Source organism: Oncorhynchus tshawytscha, linkage group LG23, assembly GCF_018296145.1.
Source record: "Oncorhynchus tshawytscha isolate Ot180627B linkage group LG23, Otsh_v2.0, whole genome shotgun sequence".
NCBI classification, from domain to species: domain Eukaryota; kingdom Metazoa; phylum Chordata; class Actinopteri; order Salmoniformes; family Salmonidae; genus Oncorhynchus; species Oncorhynchus tshawytscha.
In genome coordinates this window covers 17496008-17519485 of record NC_056451.1, presented here as the reverse complement: position 1 = coordinate 17519485, position 23478 = coordinate 17496008, and the positions used below count along the sequence as shown (strand labels likewise).

Sequence of the window (23478 nt, the reverse complement as noted above, 5' to 3'; positions counted from 1 at the left end):
AAAATTACGAGGCAAGTCAGTTAAGAACAAATTCTTATTTACAATGACGGCCTGTTCAGGGGCAGAACGACAGATTTTTACCTTGTTGCAAGATCGAATCCCTGAGCTGACCTTTCAGTTACTAGTCCAACCCACTAACCGCTAGGCTACCTGCCACCCCTCAATTTGATCTGTGTGTGGGTCTGTGTCACCTGCAGGTTGACAGCATCCTGATAGGTGAGTTTGACTGCAGCAGGGTACTGGGAGTAGACCAGATGGTTGTACTTGGGGATGAGGCTCATCAGGTCAGAGATCTGTCTGATGACGATGCTGTAGGCCCGGGCTAAGCTGGAGGCTGACGTCAGGTAGCTGGACGAGTTGGAGGCCTCCAGAGCTGCAGCCGCAGCGGCCGCGCTAGTGCTGATGGCACTGCTGCGCCGCAGGTTGGACGGGTCGATGTAGATCAGACCTGTGGAGCTCGCTGCTGGGCAGAGACATGAGCGTCAGCACAGACAAACCTCACCAACATAGTACCCAGCAGAACATGACACCAAAAAACATCCCACTGAGTCAGTCCAATAAGCTCGTGATAGAATGATAAACAAAGGACATTTTAAAATCTTTGCAAGACTGTCCTAATGTAGTCCATCTCGGATGTGTCAATATGAAAGTGCTTGTGAGTACAGCCTAGATTGTGCATGTAGTAGTATTAGTACTGACCAGCGGGGGTGGAGGAGCTGGAGGGGGCGCTGCCCGTGGCTCTCTGGCTGGGGGTGTTGCGTACAGCCCACTGCATGGAGCGTGGCGCCTGGGCAGCACTGTTGACGTGCGAGGCGGTGGTGGTCCTCTCCAAAGGCTCGTCCAAAAGGAAGGTCTCCTGGTCCACGTCGTCGCTCTGGCTGCTGCTGCTGTCCGAGTCGCTCGAGTCGTTGGACTGGGAGTCGTCCTCTGAAAAGAAGGCAGGGACACTGCTGGCACCTTGGAGGAGAGGGATGGGAAGAGGAACAGGAGAGGAGGGATGGGGAAACAGAGGAGAGATCACTTTGAACAGCTGCTCACCTTGCCAGGTAGCAGGAGTGCAGGTTAGTGTTCCACACCACCACAAGAGCAGATATCACCACTTCTAGCTAGCTACCACGCTACATTGAGAGGCTCAACTCTAACTTCTTGTTGTTCAAATTAGACTAAAGTACCAGTTACACCAGGGCGCAGTTTTTCACCTATAGGACAGGAATAACCACATAGAAATAGAATTAAGTGAAGAGACTAATCATTGACTTTAATGGGGACTCTTTTTATTCATTCAGTTTCCAGCTATTTAATCCAATCTGTTCCAGCTATTTAATCAAATCCAGATCGATCAAGCTGAAAAACTGGGCCCAGGGCATTGGTTCCATCATAGGTTTTATTTCTATTGTTTGTCTTATTTCTGAGTGATCTTAGTGTCTGAGGGGAAGAGACACCATAATTATAAATATTTCCTGCCATTTCAAACGCAATTACAACCACAAACAAAGAATGAAAGGGAAAATGGAGGTGGACACACCAGGGAGGAACCCCACACCAGTTAGCAAGACTAAAGATAGTGATTAATTTGTTATTCAGGGGGAAACACCAAGAAGACAGACTTGGGAGTAAGACATTATTAGTTGATGAGAACCATGGTGATGTGTAAGGATGGATGAGGGCAATACTGTGAGAACTCCTTAGGATAAGCTGTGTGTGCACCTCAAATGTCACTCTAGCCCTGACATATTATGCATTGTAGTAAAAAACAGCCCATACCAACACTTTGAAAAGCCAGGGACATTCTACTTCCTGCAAATGAAATACATTGAGTATTGAGTAATGATACTCATGGAGTAATAAGCCCTAGTAGTAGACTAGTTTGTCCGCAGTCTTAAGCCATGTTGTCAACAGTGGTAAGAACAATGTGACCTAAAAGGAACTTTTTTTTTTTTGTATCAAAAGGGCCTCTTCCCTGTTACTGGCTAGTGTGAGGACCAATCAAGACTGGTGATAATGTGACAGAAAAATAGTTCGCCTGAACAGCAACTGAATATTAAAGAGGGTGGTGAGGCAGAAAGCAATTTCCATTTAGCAGTCTCTGGAACTCAGGTAGAATCGTTAAATGAGGTCATTTAGACGGGTGGCTGGCCAGTGGCCACATCACAGAAGAAAATTAATCAGGGATTTCAATTCAACTAAAATGACCAGGACTTAATCTAAAATGTGAAAACAAAAGAATGGTGTGAATTATTAATACCTGCTTCGGAGCCGGCAGTTGCTGCGGTGACAACACTCCTCCGACCGCTGGCATTGTCCTGGTTGCTATGGTTACTCTCGCTGTCACTCTCCGTCTCCGCAGCAGCCAGCAGATCCAACTCCATGTCGCTTCCTAGAGAGGAAAGGACATCCCCCTCTTCAACCACCATCCTCATCATTATTAATCATTTGTAGAAAGATTGTAATATTCTACCACATTCGTGGTAGAAAAAAAGATGGAGTCCAGTCTAGGTTCTCACCATCCTCATCATGTTCATCATGCTGTCCCTCTGCCTCAGCATTCTCCTCTCCCTGTTCCTCTTGGTCTTCATGGTGATCCTCCTCCCCAGCAACACCCTCGACAACCTCTACCTGCCACAGACAAGAGGTAGACAGCTGGGAATCAGTACAGAGAAAGCACATGACAATCAAGTGTTAGGTTCAATTCCATTTCAATTCAGTCAATTTCAGAAGTAAATTGAAATTCCAATTAAACTGACAGCAACCCTGATTACACCCAACACTTTGATCTTTGCTGCCCCCCCAAGTGATATGTTCCGTTTCTAGTGAAACTCTTCACCTCTTCAACGTCAGCAGACACAATGTCATCCTGCTCCTCGTCTCGCCCTCTGACCGGCTGGGACTGGCTGCTGCGGCGAGGCTGGGGGTTCCTGATGATGTAGGACGATGCAGTCTGACTAGAACTGACACATACAGGCAAACAAGACCATTTGAGTTAACAATGCAATGTTTAAATCCAAGCCACTTTAAACCAATATATACACGGCAGAAGTGTTTCCCTAGATTATATTTTCCCCAGGGGAAGGTCACAAAGACCTCCAAATCAACAGAGCTGTGGTGGAAAACACAGTCTGCATGTCGGTCTGTGCGAATGCAGAGTAAAACCACTCACTTGCTGGACTGGTCTGGGGAGGGTCTCGGTGGCAAGGGTTCCACAGAGAAGAGTTCCTCGCTGCCCTGCACGGCGTCGATGCTGGTGCTGGCCAGGGTGAAGGGGGCGGTGGGCCGGGCGATGCCCATCCTCACAGGCACGATGAGCGACTCCGCCACATTGCACAGCTCCTCCACCGCATAGGGCAGCAGGGCCTGGAACACACGCCTGCACTTCCCAATGGGCTGGGGGATGAAGTTACTGGAAGAAACCAGAAAAGAGATTAGATGTCAACTGGAAGTATCAAATCAGTCCTTGCTGCTATGTTTATATTCACCTAGGACTGGGGAGCAGTACAAGACAAATAAAATGTGTTTAAATCCACTAAAGGGCTAGTCCAGTCCTTTAAAACCACCTAAACTAAAGGACCAGCCCTATACAACAGGAAAATGGAACTCAATCTGGATTTGGCACTCATACTTTTTCTTTTTGGACGAAGCCATCTCGACGCTGAGGATGACAAACACCCTGGCCACGGAGCGCAGGAACCTCCTGGTGACGACGACGGCCTCCTCTCTCCGGCCAGGAGTGTACTTGTTCTGCAGCTCCTTCACCAAGGTCCCCAGCAGGGTGTCAATAAACTACAGGAGACAACAGAAGATTCAGAGACGGTTAATTTATGCACACAGACCACCTTCAGGTTCACTCCACATAGTTAGAACACCTAGAGGGATAATGTTGCACTTGCCACAGATAGGAGGTGGTGTACCCTCTGGGCAAGTTTCTCTGACACAAATTAAATTATCCAATGAAATAGGTGGAGTCCAGGACTAGGCTTAATCTGTGTGAGAATCCGACCCAGAAAGAGGACTTCTGTAGGTGTTACAACTGTAGTTGACTGACTCCTGATGCTCTGAGTAATTTAAGGGGGAATAGACTGACCCGACTTACTGTAATGTCAGGGGCACACTTGACAATGAGGCAGTGTGTGAAGCAGTCCAGGCGGATGGTGCCACTCTGCTGGTTCAGGTACACCTGCTCCTCCGGAAGGAGATGGGCGATACGGCTGCTGGCACTCAACCTAGAACACACAACCAGGACGCCAGAGTTAAAGGTGATACTACTAAGAGGACTCATAACTGGTAAAACAGCTGCTCATCCGATATAGTACATTTTCTTCAGGAAATGTGCGTGCTTGCTTCAGCTGTCTAAAATAGTTAAGGTAAAGGAAGTATAAATTGGACAGAGGTTGGAGGGATGGCGGGATAAAAAGAAAGCGGTTGGAGGGTTGGACAGAGAGGTTTGAGAGGTGACACTGAGCTAGTCAAGGCAGGCAGGGCTAGAGAACTCACGGGTCTTTATTCTCCTGGGATCCGAACATTATCATGGACTTGAGAGCATTCCAGTCCTGCAGCACCCTCTCCAGGGCCAGCTGGGCGAAGCGTGGAGGTTCCAGGTCATGGTCCGGCATGTCAGAGTCTGACACACAGGGAGGACAACAAACCATTAGAATTGTCTCTTAGAATAGAGAATTGATGCGAATGAAAATAAACATTGAGCCATCATGCTAGACTTTCAGTGTTCCTTGAAGTGAAACCAGGCCTGACAACAGTAATAAACCTCCACCCACCTTCAGCATTGGCAGCCTTGCGGTTCCTGTCCTCTCTGATGCGAGGGGGCCGGTACTGGCAGTGCTCCACACTCTGCCTAGCAACAGTCTGCACCAGGAACAGAAGGATATGCTCCCCCCTGTTGGCCAGCCAGAGAGGAAAGGAAAAACACGTTACTAAAGCCCACGAAAAAACACCTTACAGATTGAATGAAGAGAACCAACATTGGATTTAAAAACGTGTTATCAATGAACAGAAAATACAGCCTACAGTCAGTAGTCGGTGTGTGTGTTTACCGGCTGTTTGGACTGGTGACCAGGTTAGTGGTGGTGAGCAGTCTGTACAGCAGGTCCAGACGAGCAGCTTTCTGTCCAGCGATCAGCGTCTTACACTTACACTTCTCCCAGCAGTCACAGTACGCAGTGGGAGAGGTCCTCTTGAGTCTGGGGAGAAAGACATTAAAGGCCTGGTGCAAATCCCCTGTATCAGATGCAGTGATGCATTACAACAGTATAAAACCGGGATGTAAGTAATAAAATCCACTAACACTAGGATGAAGAGTGAAGTACATACTTGCAGTCATGTCCTTTGTGACACACCCTGGCGCACTCAGTGCAGCAGCAGAGAGACTCCAACAGGCCGCAGGTCCGGCACTCAAAGATATCCTAGATGGGACAGAGAGTAAATGGTCAGCAAAGATTCCCATCTGTGAAATGGCAAACCAGTGTAAACGGCTGACTCATTTGTTGTGCGTGTTGCACAATATCGATATCATCTACTGTATCTTGCCTATGCTGCTCTGTACCATCACTCATTCATATATCCTTATGTACATATTCTTTATCCCCTTACACTGTGTATAAGACAGTAGTTTTGGAATTGTTAGTTAGATTACTTGTTGGTTATTACTGCATTGTCGGAACTAGAAGCACAAGCATTTCGCTACACTCGCATTAACATCTGCTAACCATGTGTATGTGGCAAATAAAATTTGATTTGATTTGATTGTCCTCCCAAGTGACCCACTTGGTGTGTGTGTCCCTCACCTGGTTGATGTGTTCAGCTCCTGTCCAGGTGAAGCTGCAGGTGTCGTTGCAGCAGAGGACGTAGAGAGGAGAGTCGTCAGGGTTGGTCCCCGTGGGACAAATCATCTCCATGAACACAGAGTCTGCTTCCACCTTCTCAGTCATGCCGGGGTCTCCCACTACACAACAGGTTTTGCAACGGAATATTAAAATCTGGATTTTGGAAGTATATCCACAATTTAAAAAAAATTCTGCCCTCCTTAAACACAGCACATATATAATTCACTTCTTCATGTATAAATTAATGACTGCAGATGGCATTACATCAACATGTCAGCGTTTATATTCATTAGTAGTGCTGTCAAAGTCTCCTCTTTCTCAACTAAAGACATGAACAGTATAGTGATGTACCCTTGGCCATTTTCTGAGCAGCCTCCAGAACAGTAATGGCAGCTGGGTAAGCTCTCCCGCTGACTGCCAGCATGAATGGGGTCATTCCACGGGCATCCCTGTCAAACACACAGTTTAGCAACAGAAAGGGGGGGAAGGGGGACAAACAAGAGAAAGCATCTTTTGAGTTTGAGAGCAATAGTTTAGTTCAGTATTTTAATGAAACAAGGCATTACTGTGTTATAGAATTAAAAAGGCTTGCCCAGACCCACTGGCCTTATCTCATCCAAATCACACCTGCCTCTATCATAAACAAAACAAGAACGGAATGCTCCTTCTGTTTTTTTAAAGAAAGAAAAAAACAATGTGTCTTTACTTGGCGGATAGCAGCTCGCGGAGGTGTGGCCTGAGAACCATGCTGTCACACATCAGTTTGAGGATGAGGTGGGCGTTGGCCTTGCGGTCTTTAGACTCCACCACCGAAGGCTCGGAGGAGGGGCCTGGGGCAGGAGGAGAAACAGAGAATTGGGTGACATTTAGTATCACACAGGCTAGGTATTTGACCTGGTATAGTGGCTAGCTAGGTGATGTATCAAAATAGGTATCTGACCTGGTATAGTGGAGGTGCTGGGGCCCTGGCTGGTCCCTGTTGAGGCTGTGGTAAGAGATCCCACTGCAGGGGCCAGGATGAAGTCTATGTCACCATCTGGGTCCATGGGAGGGGGGTCAGGCACCCAGCTGGGAGGGGCGATAGGTGGGGACACAGGGTCCTGGTGGTCGCTGGAGGGGCCAGACTCGTGACGGCCAAGCCCCGCTGCTCTCAGAGAGCGCCTCATCATCTCCCTCAGACGCAGCCTGCGCCAGACAAAACACAATTAACAGGTTACATGAGTGGTGGAAAGACAATGAGACTGACATGTAGACATAAATGGGCACGGAGATGGTGTTCTTGGTCTCAAGTGTCGTAAATGGCATCCTGACAGGAATTCTGACAGATTTTCTAATTGGAAAAAAGCCAATAGGCTCAGTAATATTATTTCACTTCTTGTGCATTATGGAACAATCAGTTAATATAATCCAGTTCTTTAGTGTTTTTCATTGTGAACATGTACCCTGAAATAAAATAGTCAACTTAAAAACAGTACACTTAGATTTGTATAAGTTACTTACCCTCTGCTGCTAGAAGAGCCCGTCCTGTTCCCAGAGCTGTTGCTAGACACCACGGAGATTGCGTTGGCGATGGCCTCCACTGCTGACAGTCTCTCTGCAAACGTATTCCTCTCAGACCGTTCAGCTTCTGGAAAACACCAGCCCAACAGTTACCACACATATACAGACACAGGGAGACGGAGAATGGTGAAATAATGGAAGGCAAACGGGAGACGGGAAAGATAAGAGGATGGCTCAAAACTGACACTGACTTTGGAGAGTTCAGGAGTCTTGACGCTGGGTTAACCGCACAGAACGTTCAGATTGGAATATATTGTGTAGAACAGATACGATTGCCTTTCAGGTCGAACTCCATTTGTTTGACTTTGCAAGGTTTCATCTCGCTGTATACACCACCCAGCACTCTAGCCGTGGTTTACCTTCCTCCTCCTTGGTCTCCTTGTTGCTGACGGGGAAGCAGACGGAGACGCAGGCGTGGAGGATGTTGCGGTTGCCGTCGCAGCGGTGGCCCAGAAAGGAGTGGAGAACGTGGGGACTCTGCTCCAGGAGAACAGCCTGCTCCAGGTTGACCAGGTACTGACGACAGGCATCAAAGTCACAACGCAGCACGTGCTGCATCAACGTCTGCTTCTGGAAACAAGTTGAACAATGTTATTTAAAGCGCATCAGCACAGCGTATCAATACCCTTTACCGCGGGAATAAAAACATGCAAAATACAAAAGCATTTAGTTATCAAAAGATCACAATAAGGAACAGTTTCTTGGGTTAAAAACAGTATTTTGCTTGGCTAAAAAGCACTTTCAATGTAGATCCTATATTGAGCATGTTTTTGTCTAGAAGTAAGCTCAATCTAGGGAAACCTGTGAAAGTTATGATCCTCCCAGTAACAAATTGACCATCAACTAAACAATCCCCATTGACCTATAACTGATTTTGCTAACCTCCACAGCTAATATGATAATAGCAGCTTTCTTCTTGATGGTTGAGTTGGTGGGGAGGTTGGCCAAGGAGTGTACCCCCATGCCCAGGCTGGCGATGGGCGGCAGGTCCAACCACTCAGGGTCTCGGATCCCGCCCATACAGTCTTTGGCCATTGGGTAAATTGTGCCGTTTCCATCCCGAAGGATGACTGGAGAGTCCTGGTAATAAAATGATGAAAATCTAAATGTGCTTAGAAAAATGGGGAAATTGTTGGATATGCAATTGCCTACACAACCTTTTCGCAATACATGAAGCATGGCTATATTAGAAAAGGTTGTATTGAGTAGCGGAGAGGTGCTGACCTGTCCTGCGGTGAAGATCGCTACATTGTGTTCACTCTGCCCCAGGAAGGCCAGGTTACTGGTGGGGAAGTTATTCTCCTGCTCTGCTTTGCCTGTGGCCAGGTCAAAGATACAGTACCTCACCCAGTTACCAGTCTTCAGCACTGCGTGAACTCCTGAAGGGGTAGACAACACAGCAAGTCAGAAATACACATAGAATTCATTAATATCCGCACTTAAACATTATCGGCACCAACATGAATTACGACATTGTATTGTTATCCAATGTCTTACCTTTGGAGTCAACATTCACAGCCAGAATCTCAGCCTTCTCTGGGATGCAGAGTTTTTTAGGTGTACGCTGGAAGCAATCTGGAACTTTAGGAGTTCCACCAGTTTTTACCACCTGTTGATTAAAAGAGGCACCAGCTTTTAGACAAACAACATTTATACAACAGATGTAATACTACAATGACAGATACTTTTATTGTAAAATTGTGCTTAGATTCATTAAATAATTGCAAACATTAAACCATCACTGAAATAACACATTTGTATGAGAGTAATAATAACTACACTATACTGTTATAAGTATGTGAGTGTAAGTGAGCGTCCAATAGTCGTACCTGTAACTCGTCTATTCTGAGCAGCCTACAGTCCTGCAGCAGTGAGGAGGGGTCAGAGTCAGTGATGGGAGCTGGAGCACTAGTCTGACTCGGCTGTGTGCTCACGCTGCTTGACGTCCCTGGAAACTTCACAGCTACATACGCACCGTCCACTTTCAGCACCTGAAGTTAAAAGACGGAGCTGTTGCAAATAGGGCCGTCATGAAGACACCAAAATAACAACGAACAGACAATCCACAGGATACAGAACATGATACTACGGCTTTGAGTTCTGCTCGTAGGCATTTCTTTAAATGTCAATGAAAACAGAAATATTAAATTACTCTGAAAAATATAGACTAGAAGATTCAAGAAATAACAAATATGTGATAAAACTTGATATTTTACAGTGTTAATAAAAACAAAACAATGGCGTCTATCCCCCAGCCTGCCAGAGTGTGTTAGGGTCTGGTCCCTTCCTGTAGCCACACCCACCTTTCCCACAGGGACGTTTTTAACATCCTCCACAAACACCACTTCCCGAAGAGGCCATTGCTCCTCGTTCACCTTCTCCTCCTCTTTGGGAGCCGGGGTCGAGCGTCTTCGTTCTGTAAGGGCAGACGACACGTTAGGATATTTATACAACAGCAAGCAGACCAGACCTGGGTTAACAAACATGTAAAATACTTGGCGTGCTTGATTTAGCTTGTCCTCTGTGCAAGATGGGCAGGGTTTGCACTTTCAGCACTAATCTATTGGGGTTCCATTGTACCAGGCAAGCTAAAAATAGTATTCAACCCTGGTCTCGTAAGCAGACATGGCAGATTCCATTATCAGACAACTAGAGACAAACAAACAAGATAAACTTTTTTAAATGTATAGAAATATAAAGAGACCTGCAAATTGCCACACCATCCATTTTAAAAGGCAAATGAGTCATTATAATATTAGAGCAAGACAGAGGTTAGTATAATAGCTAGTAATGTGACATACTGTAGGGCAGCGAGGCACTGCTAGCGATGGAGGAGGTGTCACTGCAGGTGGAGGCCGGGGAAGGAGGGGGGCCCATCTCAGTCTTTACCAACTCCGGCTTGCTCTCCGTTCTAAGGAGAGAATGGGTAGGACTGAGTTCATGAGTGTTGGAGACGAGGGCCATTGATTTACATTTGTAGTGGCTTAAAAAGGGAACAGCTGAACCCAATTCACTCCCTACCCCTTCCCGTTGGGCCTAACCCTTTGATATTTGCAAATCTGCCAACATAGAAGGGTTAGGGCAAAAGGAAAGGGGCAGGGAGCGAATTGAGGCCAGCTGCTCTCTGAAATGGAAGCTAACTCACTTGATCTCCTGTGTCTTGATGGTCTTGTCCATGTTCTTGAGGCTCTCTGGTGATCGCAGCTGGAACCTGCAGCTGTCGTTCATGTTCCAGACAGACTCAAGGAGCAGTCCCACCTTGGGGATCCCAGCGTTGACAGAAAAGGCAACGGCACCGGCGTGGTAGAGGGGGTTATTCCTCAGGCACACCTGGAGAGAGGACACAAACACCTGTTCACATTCGTTCAAAAGCAGTGTACGAGTGTACGCAACAGACATCCAACCGGATTCACAGGTGCAGAGAACAAAAACATTTCAGGATGAAGAAAGGAACATTTATACACAGGGTTCTAATGCTCCCATAGTCTTGGTTTTATGTTATGTTTTGTCACCTGCGTTCCCACGGTGATGTTGGGTATTGAGGAGATGCCGGCACTCGACTTTGGCTTCTTGTTCTTGGCTCTAGCCTTTTCAAGCATCTTTTTCCGTTGACTAAAAGGCACAACACCCCTGAGGAAACACAAACATTTCAAAACATAAACCACTAACAGCCAGCTTAACCTTCTTGCACGCATAGATCTCTCAAGGACCGAGTTCTACATTTGCACTGCAGATTTGAGTAGAGCGAGGGCCTCCGGCCAGCCACTGCCTGAGTTCAACAAGTAATTGTTATTTTTCAAATACTTAAGCTGCACTTGATTGAGCTTGCTTGGCACAATCCCAGTGCAAATCCAGCCAATCTGGCACTTCAGGAAAGCTCAATCAAAATGCACAAACTATTTCAGGAAAAACAAATACCATTTGAACCCAGGTGTGCCATTGTCCGAGAGGAGAGGATTAACTACTGTAACTCACCACCAGTACAGGCTGCTCTCCAACTGGGCGCAGGTGTAGAGGGCACAGCAGTGCAAAGACACAATGCGCTCCCCCTGCAGCTCAGGGTAGGCCTGGGCACTGTGCTCCAGCTTGGACGCCACGCTGCTCAAGGTGTCATCCATCCAGGTCGCCACCTTATTGGTCTCCGTGGCCACGGTGGCTCTGATGCTGTTAGCAGACAGCAGGGTGATCTTCTCATTGGTCAGGCCCAGGAAGGACACTCGGGGGTGGCGGATAGAAGGGTTCTGATTGGAAGAGTTGATTTAAAAATATATATAGAAATATACACACATATACAGTTGAGGTCAGAAGTTTACATACACCTTACCCAAATCTGTTTAAACTCAGTTACACAATTCCTGACATTTAATCCAAGTAAAAATTCCCTGTCTTAGGTCAGTTAGGATCACCACATTATTTGAAGAATGTGAAATGTCAGAATAATAGTAGAGAATGATTTATTTCAGCTTTTACTTATTTCATCACATTCCCAGTGGGTCAGAAGTTTACATACACTCAATTAGTATTTGGTAGCATTGCCTTTAAATTGTTTTACTTGGGTCAAACGCGTCGGGTAGCCTTCCACAATAAATTGGGTGAATTTTGTCCCATTCCTCCTGACAGAGCTAGTGTAACCGAGTCAGGTTTGTAGGCCTCCTTGCTCGCAAACGCTTTTTCAGTTCAGTCCACAAATGTTCTATAGGACTGGGCTCTGTGGATGTCAAGGCATTGGAGTGGCCTTGGTTGTCCTTAAGCCATTTTGCCACAACTTTGAAAGTGTGCTTGGGGTCATTGTCCATTTGAAAGACCCATTTGCGACCAAGTTTTAACTTCCTGGACTGATGTCTTGAGATGTTGCTTCAATATATCCACATGATTTCCCCTCCTAATAATGCCATCTATTTTGTAACGTGCACCAGTCCCTCCTGCAGCAAAGCACCCCCACAACATGATACTGCCACCCCCTTGCTTCAAGGTTGGGATGGTGTTATTTGGCTTGCAACCCTCCCCCTTTTTCCTCCAAACATAACAATGGTCCTTATGGCCAAACAGTTAGATTTTTGTAGTCTGCTGTAGTCTGGCTTTTTTATGGCGGTTTTGGAGCAGTGGCTTTTTCCTTGCCGAGCGGCCTTTCAGGTTTGTCGATATAGGACACGTTTTACTGTGGATAGACATTTTTGTACCCGTTTTCTCCAGCATCTTCACAAGGTCCTTTGCTGTTGTTCTGGGATTGATTTGCACTTTTCACACCAAAGTACGTTCATCTCTAGGAGACAGAACGTGTCTCCTTCCTGAGCAGTATGACAGCTGCGTGGTCCCATGGCGTTTATACTTCTGTACTATTGTTTGTACAAATGAACGTGGTACCTTCAGGCATTTGGAAATTGCTCCAAATGATGAACCAGACTTGTGGAGGTCTACAATTCTTTTTTTCTGAGATCTTTGCTGATTTCTTTTGATTTTCCCATGATGTCAAGCAAAGAGGCACTGAGTTTGAAGGTAGGCCTTGAAATACATCCACAGGTATACCTGCAATTGACTCAAATTATGTCAATTAGCCTAAAAGAAGCTTCTAAAGCCATGACATCATTTTCTGGAATTTTCCAAGCTGTTTAAAGGCAGTCAACTTAGTGTATGTAAACTTCTGACCCACTTAACCGACTTGCCAAAACTATAGTTTGTTAACAAGAAATTTGTGGAGTGGTTGAAAAACTTGTTAATGACTCCAACCTAAGTGTATGTAAACTTCCGACTTCAACTGTATGTATGTATGTATGTATGTATATATATATGTATATGTATGTATGTATGTATGTATATATATATATATATATATATATATATATATATATATATATATATATATATATATATATATATATATATATACACACAATTTAGAGGTCGACCGATTAATCAGAATGGCCGATTAATTAGGGCCGATTTCAGGTTCATAACAATCTGTGTTTTTGGACACCGATTGTGGACAATTTTTTACATTTTTTTTTTTAACCTTTATTTAACTAGGCAAGTGAGTTACGAACACATTCTTATTTTCAATTATGGCCTAGGAATGGTGGGTTAACTGCCTTGTTCGGGGGCATAATGACATTTTTACCTTGTCAGCTCGAGGATCTTGCAACCTTCCGGTTACAAGTCCAACGCACTAACCACCTGCCTTACATTGCACTCCACGAGGAGCCTTTGTGGCAGGCTGACTACCTGTTACGCGACTGCAGCAAGAGGCCATGGTAAGTTGCTAGCTAGCATTAAACTTATCTTATAAAAAACCATCAATCTTAACATAATCACTAGTTAACTACACATGGTTGATGATATTACTAGTTTATCTAGTGTCCTGCGCTGCCTAATCGATGCACTTCCTGTTAATTCCTCATCGAATCACAGCCTACTTTGCCAAACGGGTTATGATTCAGCAAGCGCATTCGCAAAAAAAAGCACTGTCGTTGCACCACTGTGTACCTAACCATAAACATCAATGCCTTTAACTTCCCTAGGATAGGCGGCAGCATTTGGAATTTTGGATGAAAAGCATGCCAAATTTCAACTGCCTGCTACTCATCCCCAGAAGATAAGATTTGCATATTATTAGTAGATTTGGGGAGAAAACACTCTGAAGTTTCTAAAACTGTTTGAATCATGTCTGAGTATAACAGAACTTATGTAGCAGGCAAAACCCCGAGGACAAACCATTCAGATTTTTATTTATTTTGAGGTCACCCTCTTTTCAATGAGTTTTCATTGGGATTACATTTAAGAGACTTGCTTGCAGTTCCTACCGCTTCCACTGGATGTCATGAGTCTTTAGAAATTGGTTGAGGTTATTCCTTTGTGTAATGAAGTACAGCCATCTTGAACGAGTGTCACTTCCTGTGTACTGTTTGATACATGTGTGATTTCGTGAAATGTTTGATTTATAGGAATTTATTTGAATTTGGCGCTCTGCATTTTCTATGGCTTTTGGCCAAGTGGGACGCTACCGTCCCACATTTCCCAGAGAGGTTAAAATCAATACACAAGTGTATTTATTTTTAAACCTGCATATTTAGTTAATATTGCCTACTAACAGGCCTCCCGGGTGGCGCAGTGGTTAAGGGCGCTGTACTGCAGCGCCAGCTGTGCCACCAGAGACCCTGGGAGGTCCGTGGGGCGACGCACAATTGGCCTAGCGTCGTCCGGGTTAGGGAAGTCTTGGCCGGTAGGGATATCCTTGTCTGATTGCGCACCAGTGACTCCTCACGAAATTGGGGAGAAAAAGGGGTAAAATTCACACAAAAAAACACACAAAAATATTGCCTGGTAACATAACATTTAACTAGGGAAATTGTGTCACTTCTCTTGCATTCCGTGCAAGCAGTCAGGGTATATGCAGCAGTTTGAGCTGCCTGGCTCGTTGCTAACTGTTTGAAGACCATTTCTTCCTAACAAAGACCGTAATTAATTTGCCAGAATTTTACATAATTATGACATAACATTGAAGGTTGTACAATGTAACAGCAATATTTAGACTTAGGGATGCCACCAGTTAGATAAAATACAGAACGGTTCCGTATTTCACTGAAAGAATAAACGTTTTGTTTTCGAAATTATAGTTTACAGATTTTACTATATTAATGACCGAAGGCTCGTATTTCTGTGTGTTACGTTATAATTAAGTATATGATTTGATAGAGCAGTCTGACTGAGCGGTGGTAGGCAGCAGCAGGCTCGTAAGCATTCATTCAAACAGCACTTTCGTGCGTTTGCCAGCAGCTCTTTGCTGTGCTTCAAGCATTGAGCTGTTTATGACTTCAAGCCAATCAACACCCGAGATTAGGCTGGTGCAACCAGTGAGAAATGGCTAGCTAGTTAGCGGGGTGCGCGCTAATAGCATTTCAATCGGTGACGTCACTCGCTCTGAGACCTTGAAGTAGTTGTTCCCCTTGCTCTGCAAGGGCCGCGGCTTTTTTGGGGCGATGGGTAACGATGCTTCGAGGGTGGCTGTTGTCGATGTGTTCCTGGTTTGAGCCCAGGTAGGGGCGAGGAGAGGGACAGAAGCTATACTGTTACACTGGCAATACTAAAGTGCCTATAAGAAAATCCAATAGTGAAAGGTATATGAAATACAAATGGTATAGAAAGAAATAGTCCTATAAATCCTATAATAACTACAACCTAAAACTTCTTACCCGGGAATATTGAAGACTCATGTTAAAAGGAACCACCAGCTTTCATATATTCTCATGTTCTGCGCAAGTAACTTAAACGGTAGCTTTTTTACATGGCACATATTGCACTTTTACTTTCTTCTCCAACACTGTTATTTGCATTATTTAAACCAAATTGAACATGTTTAATTATTTATTTGAGGCTAAATTGATTTTATTGATGTATTATATTAAGTCAAAATAAGTTCATTCAGTATTGTTGTAATTGTCATTATTACAAATAAATCAAATCGGTGTCTGCTTTTTTTGGTCCTCCAAAAACCAGGGTCGGCGTTGAAAAATCATAATCGGTCAACCTCTAATATATATATATATATATATACACACACACACACATTAAGGTGGGTTTGCAAATAAAACGTGTGTTTGAATTTAAACACTTATTTGCCAAGTAGTCCTCAGGAGGAGAGTTAGTGTTCTTAGTGTACAGCACTGGTCTCTGATAAATCATTTGATTTGATAAAGGCTGCTGCTGAATCCTTCACATTTTTCATGCAATCAGTCCTGTTGGCTTGTTGTACAGTACTGCTGTTTACCTGTGTGTTTCTGTATGGTTCTGGTTCACTCCACTTCCACTGGTAGAGTTCCCCCTTAGAGCTCACTGCCACCAGCTCAGAGAACAAGGACCCGATACTCACAAACTTTACACCATCCTGGACCAAAACACCAACAGAAACATTACTTAGAAATATTTGCTAACCTGATCTGTGCACATTAACCCAAAACAATATTGAGCATATAGACCTAGCGAAAACTATTAAAACATATCGATAGAAATAAACCAAGTGGGAAACCCATTAACGTGATAATGAATGCTGTCATGTTCCCTGAACAAGCTTTATTGACATCACATCTGAATGAACACCAAAAAGAGTGGACCTTCCCATTAATCAAATTATTATATCAACCAATCGATCAATGTCCCTATTCTCCCACCTTGTCAGGCCACCACTGCAGCTCCTCGCCCAGAGAGACAGGGCTCTGGACGGGGATGTTCTTCTTGTCCAGGCTGGGCTCCCCCTCGCGGCTGGTGGAGCCCCTCTCTGTGTCAAATGAGGCCCCATCCAGCCACCTCCGCTCCCGCAACCTCAACACAGACTCACGCTCACGCAACAGCTCTGAGTCACGCTCTAAGGGAAGAAGGAGAACTGGTATGGCAATGGGGTCACACCAGTGGGATAAAAGTAAGCCACTCTCTGGGGAAGACCCGTCAACAAAATAGATTTTTTAAAAGAATTATGCAAATAAGAGGGTTTTGGCAGTAAAAAGGTGAAAGTTAGTTAATAGTGGTGTCTGTCTGCACACTCACATGTTAAAATGTGAGGTAGGAAGACAGGTCAGGATAGATTAGAGATAGACATACATTACAGGGGAGAGGGTTTATCCTACAGCATACGGCTGCAGTAGAAAGTGGTGCCTGTAATGACAGGGTCTAGCGGGCCTTTCTCAGAGGGCTCACTGAAGAACAGGTATTATGGCCATGCAGCACACATTCACACCACACACATTCACAACACCACATCCACATGGGCTTTGCCGACAGGTTGAAAAGGAAAGACTAGCATTGACTTTAACGATATACCTCAACTATCAGAGAACTAAAAGTATCTACTATATATGGTAAAAAGTAATCTTACTTCCATTTAGGTAACTTGTTACTACAACTATTATTATTTAGGAAGAGAAATGTGATTTCAATCTCAACCTCCTGACTACAGAAGAGGATGATGGTCCCTAAGGCAGCAGCTCTGAGTGCCGTGTGGTCAGTTACCTCGCGAGGAGCCCAGACGGGACAGGGAGGAGCGTCTGAAGGAGGGGTAGCCAAAGTAGCTGATGTCCTCAGAGAACATGGCGTCAGCATCGATGATGACACTGGGGTGGGCTGAGTGGATGTCAGCGTCCAGCAGGGACATCAGGTCCTCTGTAAGGTCCAACGCAAAAGAGAGGGATATTTATGACATGACTATTACTGTCCATTCAGGCAAGGGTCAAACCCATAGATTAATAGAAACTTTTGCATTTAGAATTTTTGGGACAACTCCATTGGTTCCACAAATGTAGCAAATACCATCTACATAAAGCCTTCGCATAACCCCCTTAAACCAGACCAAACTGTTTAAGAGTCCTCTGCTCATTCATACAAAGCTGCCATGCTGAGTCTCTTGCAATAGAGATTATCTTAATGAGACAAAGCTATAGAATACACATCAAGGTGAAATAAAGTGGTACCTCCAGGGAGGTAGGACTCGCTGGCTGTGTCATCGCCATCGTCACCGTCCTCATCGTCTCTGCTCAGTAGGTTGTTGACGGCCAGGTTGACATCCAGGTTGGTCCTCTGGAGCTCCCGGATGATCACACTCCTAGACTTCCCCTGAAGGACCACCTGAGCCTGGGGAAGAGGGGAGGCAACATGAAGATCACCACCCAGAAATCAACCACGTTGTGGCGGTGGTGACTGAACACCAGAGAGAAGAGAAGGCCATGTGTTGAGGACCTTGTTATAATTAACGAGGGGCTCTGGTCAAGCAATAAAATCGGTCAAATCTGATTTGTTAAGTGTTTCTTTGAAATGGTATATTCAGTGATAAGAAACTCATACGGTGGGTTCACTACCAGAATTTAAATCAATGTAGTTGAGGACAGACACTGGGTCTAACCTGGGAGATGAGTTCCTCTGGGATGACCGAGGCAGGGATGACAGGCTGGGGCTGGCTGCCCAGGAGACCAGAGCCCCGGTCCCTCCCTGTGCGGATCACCCTGGTCTGACGTCTCGAGTCCCTGGCAGCTGTAGACGACCTCCCAGAGGAGCCTCCACCACCACCACCTCCACTGACAGCTCCTCCTACACCTCCTCCCCCTGCACCTCCTACACTGCTGCTGCTGCCACCGCCACCACCACCACCTCCTCCTCCTCCACCTGATCCACCGTTCACCCCGGAGCTCCAGCGACTCCTGTTATAGCACAAGGCGAAGGTCAGGCACAGCAGTCAGCCACACAGCAGAAACTCTCTCAAATCAACACACGGCTGCCTGCCTGCGCACTAGATTAGCAATTAACCGTGGGACAGCTGGCTTTCACAGAGAGTGCAGAGGTCCTAGGGTATTTATGCATACAGCAATTTGGAACCGATAGTTTGGTAGCAAATGTCTTTTGTCATTTTTGAGAGATGAATTTGACGACAAATCTCAATTAAGGGGCCAGTAAAGTAAGAAAAAAATAAGGTAGAAAAAACAATGGAGGATGGTAGATTGCTTTCACCTAGTGTCATTCAAAATCAGCCCACAGCACATTTCTATCAAAGCTCAATAGGCATTTTATGTTTATGCCTTTAACCTCAGAGCTGCTGCTGCCTTGGTTTGAAGGTCCCAATTTCCAGGACAACTCTGTGGTACAAGGTCTGATTCTGACTGCACCATCTCATTTTACATGGACAATACCTGAATCCTGGATAGTAATAATGCCTTCAGCTGTCCTCCTGCAGCCGTCTTTGTCTAGGCCTAAGTGGCGCTAATGCACATGAAGCCGTATAACGACTTTACCCGAGAGTGTCTAGGGGAGGTTTTTCCTGAGGGCCCTTACTGCCAGAACTTACCCAAGGGTGTTGCCTGCCAGTCTGCCCAGTGTGTCAGAGCCAGACAGGAACCAGGGAGGATCACTAGTCCTGCCTGGCCTGGAGCTCCTTCCTGTCCCTGAACCACTGCCACTCAACTTTGAACTGGAAACAAAAGACGGGAAGACGGGAGATCAGATCAGATCAGTTACTACATACCTAGTAGTCCCACATGGGACCAAAGATTAAGAAGACAACCTGGAAGTGGAAATCCCAGGTTGTGGCCCATGTCTAGGGCTTTTACATTTTTATGTTTAAGGTTAAAAACAACAGGGGAATAGAGGCTAGCAGGGCAACACCCTCGGGAATCAGAATTGGCTGCAACTCGTTCCGCCTTCAAGACTTATCCATTTTTAAAGGTTCTTGTTTTTTTTTTTTAGGGCCGCGATTGCTAACTCCTACAATAAGAATATGATCAAGTGTATTGTGTTAAATGTGATGTCTATTGTACATAGATGTATGAATTTGCTGCAGTCTACGTTTAAGTAAATTGCATAACATACTTGCCACCAAATTACGTCTGAGACTGACCATAATAGCATTGTCCTGTCTGAGATTCAAACCCATGACTCTTTTGTACACAGTATCTCAAAATATTGTGAATTGCTTCCCAATGAAAAAATGCAGATAGATTTTAGTATTAGGCATTTTAGCAACACACAAAATATAGAAGTGTTTTATTTAGCAACTGAGTATAGTAAACCTAACAATTAATTGTGTAGACTTCTGCAGAAATAAATAACCTGTAAAAATGTACATTTGTTTACCATTTATTACACAAGTATGACACTGTAAAAACTTGAAATACATAGTGCGGAGTGTGACTGGATAGTATTCCGAGTGGAAGCTTTGTTCAGTCAGCTGTCTGTCAAAGTTACTGATTGAAAATGTGCAGTGCTCGTTTCCACAGTAAGGCTTTCCAGTAACCCACAATGCAGCTGACTGCAAAGCTATTACCATCTGAAACCATCTCATTTTCTTTTGAAAAGTTCAGCTTATTTCACCGTGCCAGGCAACAAAGCATGTGCTCTGCAGAAAATCTTAAAGTAAACCAGTCACATTCACCAGTGTTTCTCAGACTGAATCACTTGCTTGCTTTGCAACTAGAGGGCCTAGTTCATGGTTTGACGCTGTTCTGCTGGTAAGACATATGGTATCAATGAAACTCACAAATGCAAGCTGGCCACCAACTCTAACCCTAGCAACAGCTAAAAAGGCATTCTTGCTCATACAAAATAAAACAAAGAAAAGCAAAGAGCAGATTCATAAATGCAATTGGCTTTCAGAACACAGCCTAGATTTCCTAAATGCTAAGATACCATTGCGAGCATTGTTTTGCCTAGTTTTTTGGGGGACAATAAATTGCAGAAAGTGAATAAAATACAAATGACTTATCTATAAAACATACATTTCCCATGATGCAAAACACCTTAACACGGTCAACACTTTCTGGTCTTTCATTTGTCATAGTGTGTTAAGTGACCAAGTAATAACATCATGAAACAGTTCTACTAGTAGGCCTAAGTACTTAGTAAGACCTCAGTGGAACTCAACTCGCAGGACTCACCATTGCTAGGCTTCAGCATGCAGGAGTCAAGGAAGACAAAATATCTTGCCGTGTTTTGTAAATGCAGATCTAAAACACTTCTTATTGTCAATTCTGCTCGGCTTCAGTCAGGGTTCGCTCAAAATCAAGAATGTAAAAGGACTCATTTTGTGCTTCAGCTGCACTTCTCCACTCGGATGAAATATCTTTGCTCTCTCATTGGATCGCCAGACAGCGCCATGACTGATGTGTTCGGTACTTTCCTCCGGTGTAGTATTTACAGTAACAAGTTACAAAGCAAGATTAACATCAAGCAAAACATTAGGAAATGTCACTGGCTACATTCTTTCTATGACAAACATAACAAATATGATGGCCACCCATCGTTTTTGCAAAGAAATACCTTGCTTTTTCATTGAAAACTAATTTACTAGCCAAATAGCTTTGCACTTCTGTGGTCATATGATGAAAAAATTATACAGAATGTGTTGCAATAATGTATTTTGTGTGAAGAAATACTACATAGTTGCACACCCCTTATCACTCTACTGAAGCAACAAAAACACTTGACTTTTAATATAAAAACGCAGGTGAAATGGTTTAAAACGCAGATTTTTTTATGTTATATGTTTTGAAAATGCCGATTTCTGAAAGCTAATGCAACCCCTGGTATTGAAAGTTCTCTTAAAGTCCATTAGGATGAAACTATTTCCCTAGTGTAAACAGTCTCACCCATCGTTGCCGTCTGGTTTGGTCAGCTCCAAACGATCAGGCTGGACAGCAAAGCTGATCCGACACACACGTCCATCCTGGAAAGAAAGAAATTACTCCATATTATCAAAACAGAAAAGGTGATGGCATGTCACACAAAAGACTGCACTAAAATATAAATATCTTTTTTTATTAATTCATGGTGCTCCTATTCATTTAAAAAAAAACAATTAAGCGGAAACTACTTTTTTCCCAAAAGTAGTGCATTGTATAGGAAATAGGGTGCCATTTGAAGTCACAATCTCCATCAAAAATGTAGAGGCAGTACAGCTCAAATGTTATTGATTGTAATATACATAAATCCTTCGATGTTACCTCAAGCAGAAAGCCAGCATGGTTTGGTCCAACTACACACTGTTTTAAGGTGGCCTGCTCCAGCAGGTTGAGGTGTGGATGACTGCATTAGAGACAGACAATGTAGTGAATGTTAACATGTAGAAAACCTATAAGATCGCTATATATCTGTGGAGTGTGGTCCCCGCTGAAAGACATAGCTGAATAATACATTTGCTGATAATTCCACAGTTAAAATTTAAAAAATATTAATGTCTTACCTGTTAAAGTTGTATTTGTTGAGTTTCTCCGACACTTCACGAAGTCTGTTAAGTATAAAAATTCAATAAAAAACATTGACAGTGAGATCGTTCATTTTCGTTCACGGTGTGAATTTGTGCAATTAATGGTCTGCAAATCCATGGCCAATAAAGACATTCCTACTAGTCTGTACTCTGTGTAGACTATAAGGAGCATGGCATCTGCTTACATGACGTTAACAAGAAGTCCAATAAGAATCTCAAATACATGAATGCTGATGACAACAGTATCAAAATTACTCACCAGCTGCATAAAAAAACACATTAAATAACAGTAAAGTTAAACAGTTACGAGCATGGTGTGTAAAACCATCTGCACTGCATTGGGACTGTTGCCTTCACTCACGCAGAGGATACTAGTGGGCAGGTCATTTCCCCAGTCAAAGAAACAGGGCATGAGCGGAGCTACATCCAACAGAGGAGACATCAGTACTATTGTGACCATTATTTTTAGTACAAGTTGAGCAGTTAGTATTTAGTACAACTCCAAGTCCATAACTGTCACCATCCTAGACCAGCAAAATCTTTGATTGTAGCAATGTTTAAAAAACATGTCACGTAAAACATGACAGGCTGACAGCTTTACTTCTTGTTTCAGCTCTAGCATCTATTCTCTCAATGAGTGAACTAGGCGCATACCTTACTCATTTTGCCTGCTATGAAATGACGGGTCAAATAGGGTCAACAATTGTTTAAACAGAGCTTCAACTGCTATAGGCTACACTACTAAAAGCATTGATTCTAATGACTTAAGTACAACAATGGTTGTTGACAGGAAACAGGTGAAGTGAACAAACATTTAATTAATCCATATACTCAAGGGAGCAAGTCAATACACAAAGGCTGTTATCATACAAAAAGTCTGCCACAGAAAGTGGACAAATCTTTTCAAAGATGCAATATTACCTGTTGCAAAGGGAGGAAAGGATATCAGACAGTTGCATGCAAGCTGTAAGGGGTGAAAATGTAAGTAATAGGCCTACGCCAAATGACATTTCCTGTCAAGCAAGCCCAGTGGACAAGCCAATGGATGGCAATGACTTAAAAGTCATGGCACGGCCGGTTGTCCAGCGACAGTAACCAGTCCCTCTGCAGAAGATAAACAATGAGCCAGCAACACTGTCTTGATATATGAGGCACACCATCCAGAGCCATTAATAACCAACATCAACAGGACAGAAGGGCTCCTTTAGTCTGCAAGAAATGTGTTTGTGTATACTAAACATAATTTCCCCTCCTAACCTGTACAAAAATAATAAATATTGTTCTAGCCACGTGGGTCAGAGAAGAATGTGTCCTCAGCCAGGTCATGAAAAGACATCCTAAACAGTCGAGGCACGA

At 44.1% G+C, this 23478-nt stretch overlaps 1 protein-coding gene across 20 annotated transcripts in view; it reads right to left on the bottom strand.

Annotated features, from left to right (window-relative positions):
• LOC112222787 (E3 ubiquitin-protein ligase UBR5) overlaps positions 1-23478 on the bottom strand; it is a 43167-nt gene that overhangs the window by 17757 nt on the left and 1932 nt on the right. For 10 of the 20 annotated variants that reach the window (XM_042304800.1, XM_042304811.1, XM_042304804.1 and 7 more), the window contains exons 2-38: positions 22099-22143; positions 21860-21941; positions 21506-21582; positions 19210-19332; positions 18274-18568; positions 17846-18005; positions 17388-17537; positions 16553-16764; positions 16153-16269; positions 11367-11632; positions 10904-11021; positions 10537-10721; positions 10193-10302; positions 9695-9807; positions 9221-9382; positions 8889-9000; positions 8616-8770; positions 8274-8471; positions 7751-7961; positions 7332-7458; positions 6772-7016; positions 6538-6661; positions 6183-6280; positions 5793-5950; positions 5320-5411; positions 5043-5189; positions 4767-4885; positions 4489-4615; positions 4079-4217; positions 3617-3777; positions 3158-3397; positions 2825-2948; positions 2505-2640; positions 2246-2377; positions 1765-1797; positions 700-957; positions 192-463 (exon numbers count right to left, since the gene is read on the bottom strand). In XM_042304800.1, coding sequence (XP_042160734.1) covers positions 192-463; positions 700-957; positions 1765-1797; positions 2246-2377; positions 2505-2640; positions 2825-2948; positions 3158-3397; positions 3617-3777; positions 4079-4217; positions 4489-4615; positions 4767-4885; positions 5043-5189; positions 5320-5411; positions 5793-5950; positions 6183-6280; positions 6538-6661; positions 6772-7016; positions 7332-7458; positions 7751-7961; positions 8274-8471; positions 8616-8770; positions 8889-9000; positions 9221-9382; positions 9695-9807; positions 10193-10302; positions 10537-10721; positions 10904-11021; positions 11367-11632; positions 16153-16269; positions 16553-16764; positions 17388-17537; positions 17846-18005; positions 18274-18568; positions 19210-19332; positions 21506-21582; positions 21860-21941; positions 22099-22143 — 5623 coding nt within the window. The remainder of the gene's footprint in view (positions 1-191; positions 464-699; positions 958-1764; positions 1798-2245; positions 2378-2504; positions 2641-2824; positions 2949-3157; positions 3398-3616; positions 3778-4078; positions 4218-4488; positions 4616-4766; positions 4886-5042; positions 5190-5319; positions 5412-5792; positions 5951-6182; positions 6281-6537; positions 6662-6771; positions 7017-7331; positions 7459-7750; positions 7962-8273; positions 8472-8615; positions 8771-8888; positions 9001-9220; positions 9383-9694; positions 9808-10192; positions 10303-10536; positions 10722-10903; positions 11022-11366; positions 11633-16152; positions 16270-16552; positions 16765-17387; positions 17538-17845; positions 18006-18273; positions 18569-19209; positions 19333-21505; positions 21583-21859; positions 21942-22098; positions 22144-23478) is intronic. The other 10 variants (XM_024385548.2, XM_024385551.2, XM_024385552.2 and 7 more) reach the window with 8 other exon arrangements.